At 36.4% G+C, this 9169-nt stretch overlaps 1 protein-coding gene across 1 annotated transcript in view; it reads left to right on the top strand.

The window, feature by feature from the left end:
- Positions 1-7418: 7418 nt before the first annotated feature.
- LOC130052998 (uncharacterized) overlaps positions 7419-9169 on the top strand; it is a 90793-nt gene continuing 89042 nt past the window's right edge. Inside the window, exons 1-2 of the mRNA XM_056159390.1 lie at positions 7419-7697; positions 8964-9053. Of these exons, the coding sequence (XP_056015365.1) occupies positions 7511-7697; positions 8964-9053 (277 nt within the window). The 5' untranslated portion in view covers positions 7419-7510. The remainder of the gene's footprint in view (positions 7698-8963; positions 9054-9169) is intronic.

Below are 9169 nucleotides of genomic sequence, written 5' to 3'. Positions count from 1 at the left end.
AGTGGTTATGAATATATTTGTATAACCAGTTAATTATTTATGTTTATCCCGCTAATCATATTTAACATTATGTAAGCACATTGTAAAAAACTATTTGGTATGTAAAACTTATACGGTACCAATTTTGATGCACCAGATGCGCATTTCGACAAATAATGTCTCTTCAGTGATGCTCAACCGAAATGATTGAAATCCGAAATAATGATAAACTTGCTAGAACTATTATAGGGAAAAACAGAGTGCCAAAAAGTGAAGTCAAATTCGTCTAAGGATAAGAGCTATGTATGAGGGAGATAATCCTTAATTTTGAAATGAATTTCTAAATTTTATCACAGCAATTAAACATACATCCGTATTTTCAAGCTAGTAACGAAGTGCTTAGCTACTGCGCTGTAGAGACCCTCGGGGACTAACAGTCCACCAGCAGAAGCCTCGACCCAGGGGTCATAATCTAAACCTTTTATGGTGCCAATACAATTTGTTTTCTTTTCTCGTGCTATTGACTCATTAAGGAACGATCATACTTCGATAATGCTTCCGGGACTACATGATTTCTAGACACTACTTTTAAATTTCCATGAAAACAAGAGATAAAGATATTTTTACCAAGCATCCCTTTAAAGCACGTTGTGAACTTTATTACTATACAGATTTTATCATTATTCATTCTTATCAACTAGTATATTTTCTAATAATATCGTGACAGTAATCATCAATATATTATAAACTCTACTTTCATCAAAAATAAAAACGCTAAAATCAATATCCCTTTCGGACTTCTTTTGTATTCTGTACATAAATTCTCTCCCAGAGTGTACAATTTATCACTGCATAATGTATTTACAATATAATATGTCCATTTTTTTTTTGATTGTCTTTGTTTGTTAGGCTCATTACTACAACTGTATTTTAAACGAACTTTGCATTAATTCCACCTTTGGTAATCATACTTATACTCCAACTGCCCTTTCAAAAGACGAAATTCTTCAAAACCATGCTTCAGTTTTAGACACATTTAATATTCCAGTCAATAGGTCGAATGAATATGAGTTACCGTACCTATACTGGATTCCTAAACTACATAAAAACCCTTACAAACAAAGATACATTGCTGGATCTAGTAAGTGCTCTACCAATCCCCTATCTTTGCTCCTCACAAAAATGTTAACAGCTGTGAAGGAGAAACTTCAAACTTACTGTGCGACTACATATGCCAGAAGTGGTGTTAATCAAATGTGGATTCTAAAAAATTCTAAAGAACTTTTAGTAAACTTGAAATCACAGAATTTTTCCCTAATCAATAGCATTAAAACCTATAATTTTTCAACACTATACACGACCATCCTCACGATAAATTAAAGACTTGACTTTTTGACATCATAGACAGTTGTTTCTTCAACAAAAACGGAAAACGGAAATATTCATATCTAGTGATCAGTCATTCAAAAACTTACTTTGTTAAACACCACTCTGATTCCACGCACAAGTACTCTGAAGTTGAAATAAAAAATATGCTAGAGTTCCTCATTGACAATATCTTCGTGGTCTTTGGTGATCAGGTCTTCCAACAGTCTGTTGGAATTCCCATGGGCACGAATTGTGCTCCTTTGTTAGCTGACCTGTTTTTATATTCATATGAAGCAGAATTTATTCAAAAACTTCTACGTGAGAAGAAAAAATCTCTCGCTGTGACCTTCAATTCGACTTTTAGATATATCGATGACGTTTTGTCTATTAACAATGATAGCTTTCATTCATATGTCGATTTGATATATCCCTGTGAGCTCGAAATAAAGGACACCACAGAGTCGTCCACTTCTGCTTCATACTTAGATATTTTATTGAAAGTAGACATTAACGGCAAACTGACAACTCAACTGTATGACAAACGGGATGATTTCAGCTTCTCCATCGTCAACTTCCCACATTTATGTAGCAATATTCCATTATCACCTGCATATGGTGTTTATATATCTCAACTGATTCGATATGCAAGAGCTTGTTCTGGGTATAGTAAGTTTTTAAATCGAGGTAAGCTACTGACAAACAAGTTGATGGTACAGGGATTTCAACAGTCTCGATTGAAGTCAGCATTTCGCAAATTCTATGGTCGTTATAACGATCTAGTTCGTCAATACAACCTCGCATTGGGTCAAATGCTGTCTGACGTGTTTCATACCGATTGTTAAGCCGTTCTTGGCACACTGATTTGACTGCGGATAACTCCGTTTACCTGATCAGGAAATGGGGCTTCACGGCGGGTGTGACCGGTCAACAGGGGATACTTACTCCTCTTAGGCACCTGATCCCACCTCTGGTGTGTCCAGGGGTCCGTATTTGCCCAACTATCTATTTTGTATTGCTTGTAGGAGTTATGAGATTGATCACTGTTCGTTATCTTCACCTTGCATGCTTAAAGAAACCATACTTCTTCACACTCTTAATCAACAGAACAGTGCTGATATATAGTGTTGTGAACTTTGGGAGGTTCAGTTATTGTCGTTGTCACTGTCTCAATGAACGGATAACCTATTTGTATATCTGTGTCTTTGTGGAAGGACAACTTCTGTTTTGTCAATATTTTCTTTGGAGGGATAGTATCCGTCTTTCTGAATGTTTCTCGGAGGGACGACAAGGAACGATGCATTTGTCTGACTTACAATCTTCTTGATCAGGTCCTTTTAACTTTAATCTACTTTTTCAAATAATACACAATGTCTATATTTCTATGCTCTTTTCTGTGAATCACTGATATAACCACAACTCCTGGACCAAACTGCAACACACAATCAGGATATATTCAAGTACTTTAATTTCATCGACACCTGCGTTCAATCTCATAAATCCTATACAGAATTCAAAAATGTGAGTAGGACAAAAGCAGCCACATGGACATACCGCGGGTTGAATCAGGGTACCAGGGACGAGTAAGAAGCCTTGCTTAAATGACCGATCATACCCACCGTAAACTCTATATCTTGATTAGGAAAATGGAATAATTCGTAGTCAAAATAACAGTGTTAAGAACGACTTAACAATTGATAGGGAACACATGGATCAGTGCTCATAAAAATCAGAAAAGAAGTCGTCTTTTTCGTTGGTTGTTACAAATGATTGATTTACTCGGTTTTTTAAAAAGCTTCAATTGTCCAAGATCTTTTTCTCGACTTTGAATTGTACGTATATCATCATTATAACGTAAATATCTAAAATATTTTTCATTTAAATTCTTAATTTGTTGACTCGCTTCGAGCTCTCGATTGATCTGACTTGTCAATAGAGAATGTTTACTCCTCCCATGCTTCTTAACCTACATCTGATATATCCGTGTATTGCTAATGATTTTATAACATGAATAGGAATTTGAAATGAATCACTTGTAATATGACAAAGTATTGCTATAATTATGCAGGCTATAAAAGAGTTCGTATCCAAGTGCATATGCAAGCTGAAGATAACGAACAGTAATCAGTCTCATAACTCCTATAAGCATTGCAAAATTGATTGTTGGGCAAACACGGACACCTGGACACACCAGATGTGGGATCAGGTGCCTAAGAGGAGTAAGCATACCGGTCACACACACACACCTTGCAGGGATATTCAAATCTGGAATGTTTTTATTGAAGTCAGTATTTTCTGTAGCTTTTGGTTCCATGATTACATTTTGACCTGTGTCATTCTGGGAAATATCTCCATCGGCCCAAAGATTTACATTTTCATGAACTGCCTGCTTTAACACGTATGCTGACAAACAAGTTCGTGTTACAGGGGTTTCAACAATCTGGTTTAAATTCAACATTTCGCAAATGTTATGGTTGTTATAATGATCTAGTTTACCAATAGAACCTATCCTGGGACAAATGCTGTCTGACGTGCTTTATGCCTATTGCTAGGCCGTTCGTGGCACAATGATTTTGACCACGAGTAACAACGTTTACCTAATCAAGATATAGGGTTCATGGCGGGTGTGACAGGTGGACAAGGGATGCATACTTTTCATAGGGACGTTATCTCACCTCTTGTTTGTCCAGGGATCCATGTTTACCCAACACTTTCTTTTGTATTGGTTATAGGAGTTATGAGATTGGTAACTCTTTGTTATTTACACTTTTCATCTTTGCATTTATAAAAATGACCGCTTTCGCTTTTAACTGTTGTCCATATAAATTTTAGTTTAAATTCCCCAACACTCTATTCTTCTTTTAATATTCATATGATGGAAAATTATATATGTAGAATTTTTTGTAAACTTATCTATGTCTGGTCAACTGTCCGCCCGATCTTTCTTTGTAGGAGCCTATATGTGTCTCATGAATTCGCTTTTAGGACAAATTTATTATTTTCAACAATAGCGATGTCTACATTTTCCTCCCGACTTCTGTGCGACACTGATCTTTATTTTGAAATATCGTCAATAGTCGAATAGAGTTGTACATGTAACAGACAAATAGCGTATGTCTTAGTTCTTTGATTTCATCAACATGTGAATCATTTGTTCATTGGGAAGGCAAAAAAATCTTTCTCCCAAGTTGTTGCACACGCGTGATTTATTTGTTATTTCAATGTACGTTTAATGCAAAGTGTCTATTTCATTATTACAAATACATTAACGATTCGGATAAATTCGGTAAACTCAACAAAAGGCTGCATGAATAATTTCTCACATGTTCTTATTTTTTCTGTAATTCCATCCTCATTTTCAAATGTCTTATTAGGAAATATTCAACCAATCGATTAATAGCGAGAATCAAATTTCAATTTACCCTTTCAATTGCGTTGAAGGGAGTGACTAACATTAACAGTTCTCCTATATTGGCTTTCTATCAGTCAGTACCTCGGTATTAATGCCATGTGTTAAATGCATAATTAATCAAGGCGATATTTAATATTATTCTTACATTTCAAACATTTTTCGAGTTTGACATATTTACAAATTAAAATGAAAGTCCATTTCACCACAGTGATTCTGACAAAAAATGAAATGAAAATGTAAATAATAGAACAACAACCGACTTTACAAAGATAATACACCTCTGGTGTGTCCAGGGGTCCGTGTTTGCCCAACTATCTAATTTGTATTGCTTGTAGGAGTTATGAGATTGATCACTGTTCGTTATCTTCACCTTGCATATATCAAATGCATATACGATGTTATGTGATCGCAGATACATTGTCTGAAGTAGCATTAGTGCTGTATTTCAGCTTTATTTTCTATTGTTTTGATTTAATGAATATGTATTCGGGTCTTGAATTGTGGAGAAATGTGAAGATAGCGAACAGTAATCAATCCCATAACTCCTCTAACCAATACAAAATAGAGACGTGGGCAAACATGGATCCCTGGACAAACAAAAGGTGAGATAACATCCCTTTGAAAAGTGTGCATCCCTTGTCGACCGGTCACATCCGCCATGGGTACTATATCTTGATCAGGTACACGGAGTTATCCGTATTCAAAATCAGTGTGACAAGAATAGCCTAACAATCGGTATGAAAGACGTCAGACAACATTTTGACTCAATGATAGGATGTGTTGGTTAACTACATCATGATAACAACATTGTAGTTTACGAAATGCTGACTTTCAACGAGAGTGTTGAAACCATTGCGTCATCAACTTATTTCGCAATATCCTGACTCGATTTAAAAACTGACACTACATCGAACAACCTCTTGCATATGAAATCATTTTAGACATAGAAACACCATATAGAACATTGGCACATTAATATGGGAAGTTGACGATGGGGAAATTGAAATCATCGGATTTGTCATAAAGTTGAGTTGCTAGTTTGCCATTATCATCTACTTTCAATAAAATATCTAAGCATGAAGCAAAGTCGGACGACTCTGTGATGTATTTCATTTCGAGTTTCGACTCGACGTATGTATGAAAATTAGTATTGGTTACAAGTAAAAAGTCGTCGATACATTTACCTGTCGAATTAAAAGCTACAACAAGAGCTTTCTTTCTTCTCAGGTAGAAGTTTTTGAATGAATTATGTATGCCTGGTCATCTGTCCATCAGATTCACGTTTGTCAGAGCCTCTGTGTACTTAATTAACTCACATGTTTGTCAGAGCCTCTGTGTACTTAATTAACTCACATGTTTGTCAGAGCCTCTGTGTACTTAATTAACTCACATGGTTATCAGAGCCTCTATGTGTTTAATTAACTCACATGTTTGTCAGAGCCTCTGTGTACTTAATTAACTCACATGTTTGTCAGAGTCTCGATGTACTTAATTAACTCACATGTTTGTCAGAGCCTCTGTGTACTTAATTAACTCACATGTTTGTCAGAGCCTCTGTGTACTTAATTAACTCACATGTTTGTCAGAGCCTCTATGTGTTTAATTAACTCACATGTTTGTCAGAGTCTCTGTGTACTTAATTAACTCACATGTTTGTCAGAGCCTCTATGTGTTTAATTAACTCACATGTTTGTCAGAGTCTCTGTGTACTTAATTAGCCCACATGTTTGCCAGAGCGTCTGTGTACTTAATTAACTCACTTTTAGAATAATTGTTTCCTCGTTATATGCAATGTGCACATTTTCCCACAGATTTCTGTGCGACACTAATCTTTATTTTTAGATACCGTCAATAGTCGAATAGAGTCGTAACAGACAAATGGCGTATGTTTTAGTTCTTTGATTTAATCAACATAAGAATAATTTCTTTATTGAGAATGCAGAGAAGAAATTGTCGTTCTCCTCGGTTGTTGCATATGTGTGATGTTATTCTCTTAGATCCCTATGGTCTTTCTTTTCTTTGTTTTATCTTCATTAAGATCCCTGTACGCAGGCCGGTACTCTCTTTGAACCCTACGCTAGAACAGAGAACTGTAAACATGACGGTGTACATTCACCTTGTGACAGATACATCACGCCGGGATGGTACGAGGCAGACAACCCGATACTTAACCAGTGTCCAGACCGTCTAAGCTGTGGAGCGGTGTATACAGTCTGGTTTAACGGTATTCATGTTCAGACCTGTTGTCTTGTAATCTAAAACGAAGGTGTATTGCAACTGGTTTGTTTTCCTCTTCTCATTTGGCTCGATATAGTTTTATTGACCTCCAGCTTTACAATACTAAAGGCAACACGATATCCAATCTGGTTTAACCGTGTTTATATTACATGAATTACAAAATGTGTAAACACTGTGATTTATGGTACATTGCGAAAAGGGTGTAATGGTTTAGTACTGATTTATATACAACCATTACAAATCTAGTCTGTGTATAAATATAGATCTAGATGGGCTTGTATAAATATCTACACAAGCATGTTATTTTCATAAATGGAGATGCATTGAATTTATTTTTGTCATTCATTCTCAATTATCATCAAGAAATGATAGAAAATACACGAATGACTAATCTAATTTTCTTTACCAGCCTCAGTAGCTCAGTGATACTTATATAACTTACAGATAAGAGAAAGTTAAAAGGTAAGGTATGTAAAGTCTCTGAAGGTTTTGCCTCTTAAACTTCACTATAATGTAATGTACTGCATTCATAATTCAGGATCGTTGCCGACTTTTGGAGATGGTATCGTCACAGAAAAACTTTGTAAAACTGGATTTTCTCATTGTTGTTCGCGAACATATGAAATCCAAATAAAGAACTGTGGGACACATTACGTATACTGTCTGCCAGCATCAAACGCCTGTCCCGAGAGAATCTGCTTTGGTATGCATAAAAAAAATGATAACACGATGACAATGTACGAGAACATGTCTATCATGTGATAATGGCTATTTTTTTTTAACTTTTTCATTTACAACATATACCGTCATAAGGAACTGCGACCAATCAACAACTCCCAAAAAATAAAAAGCATGGCAAGCACGGACCCCTAAACACATGGGAGTCGGGATCGGGCGCCCGGGAGAAGGAAACATTCCCGTCAACCGGCTGCGTTTGCCGTGATCCCTATATCCCGATCGGGTAAATGGAGCATTGTGCAACCACAATCAGCCGCTGTATAAAGATCATGTCAGCTTGACGTATTTTATCTGATCGAGATAAATAACTCATGTTAGATGTAACCTGTCAGTAGGGGATGTTTACTCCTCGGCACATGACCAAGCCTTTGATGTGTCTAGGGGTTCGTATTTGTACGTCTTTAAATTTTGCAATCGTTACAGGAAGAACAGAATTTAACATTGATCGCTGTTTTGTTTTCATCCTATTGAGTACAATGTTTAGCAATCGTAAGGAAATGATAGCTATAATGGGTATCCGGCCATAAACCTTACATGTGTTGGTAAAAAGGGGACCGTTACTTACACTGTCAAATATCCAAAATACACTGCTTCTCATAGACAATGCTTCTTCCTTTATGACGTACAAAAGCGTAGACATTACGCCACAAATTGTCTTGCCCTGCCTTTTATCAATATTGCAATTCGTTAAATGCTAGGCCTAATGGTACACGGCATTTTAGAGTTACGATACTATAAGATTGGGGCGACAATCCACGTAAGTTCACAATCTTAGTTCAAAGTGTGAATGAGATATCCGCTACTGTTGACGAAGGGATTTTGGAAATGGTGCTATTTTTTAATCGTTTAGATTAAGGTTAGATTTAGCTCGGATTATTTCGCGCGCTTTAGTCAGTAGAGACATCGCCCCGCTACTGATGTGTAATAGGTAGTAGCGGCTCGGAGGAAAATCAGACACATTTCATTGTGTTTATGAATATTTGGGACGCTGGTTTTGATTACGGATAGCTCCATTTATCTGATCAGGATTTAAGGCTCACAGCGGGTGTGACCGGTCGACAGGGAATTCTTACTACTCCTAGGCACCTGATCCCACCTCTGGAGTGTCCAGTGGTCCGTGTTTGCCCAACAATATAGTTTGTTTTGCTTGTAGGAGTTATGAGATTGATTACTGTTCGTTATCTTCACTTTTCATGAATATCTAATTACTATAACTATTCATGTTTTGCAGGTACTAACGGATCGTGTGAATATCCAACTACTAGCACGATTCCCACCACAACGACTGAAAGCAAATATGTTCCAAGCAAAGATTACAACGGTATGTTAATACCCGAATACATTTACAGTCCAGTTTAGTAAATATTTACACCATAAAAATCTTATAGCTGGTGGTCAATGTTGTATGCAGCTTACTTGGTATTCACAATCATGTGT

Source organism: Ostrea edulis, chromosome 3, assembly GCF_947568905.1.
Source record: "Ostrea edulis chromosome 3, xbOstEdul1.1, whole genome shotgun sequence".
In the NCBI taxonomy this organism is placed as follows: domain Eukaryota; kingdom Metazoa; phylum Mollusca; class Bivalvia; order Ostreida; family Ostreidae; genus Ostrea; species Ostrea edulis.
The sequence above is the reverse complement of the archived record's forward strand: the minus strand, read 5'-3'. Positions and strand labels throughout refer to the sequence as shown.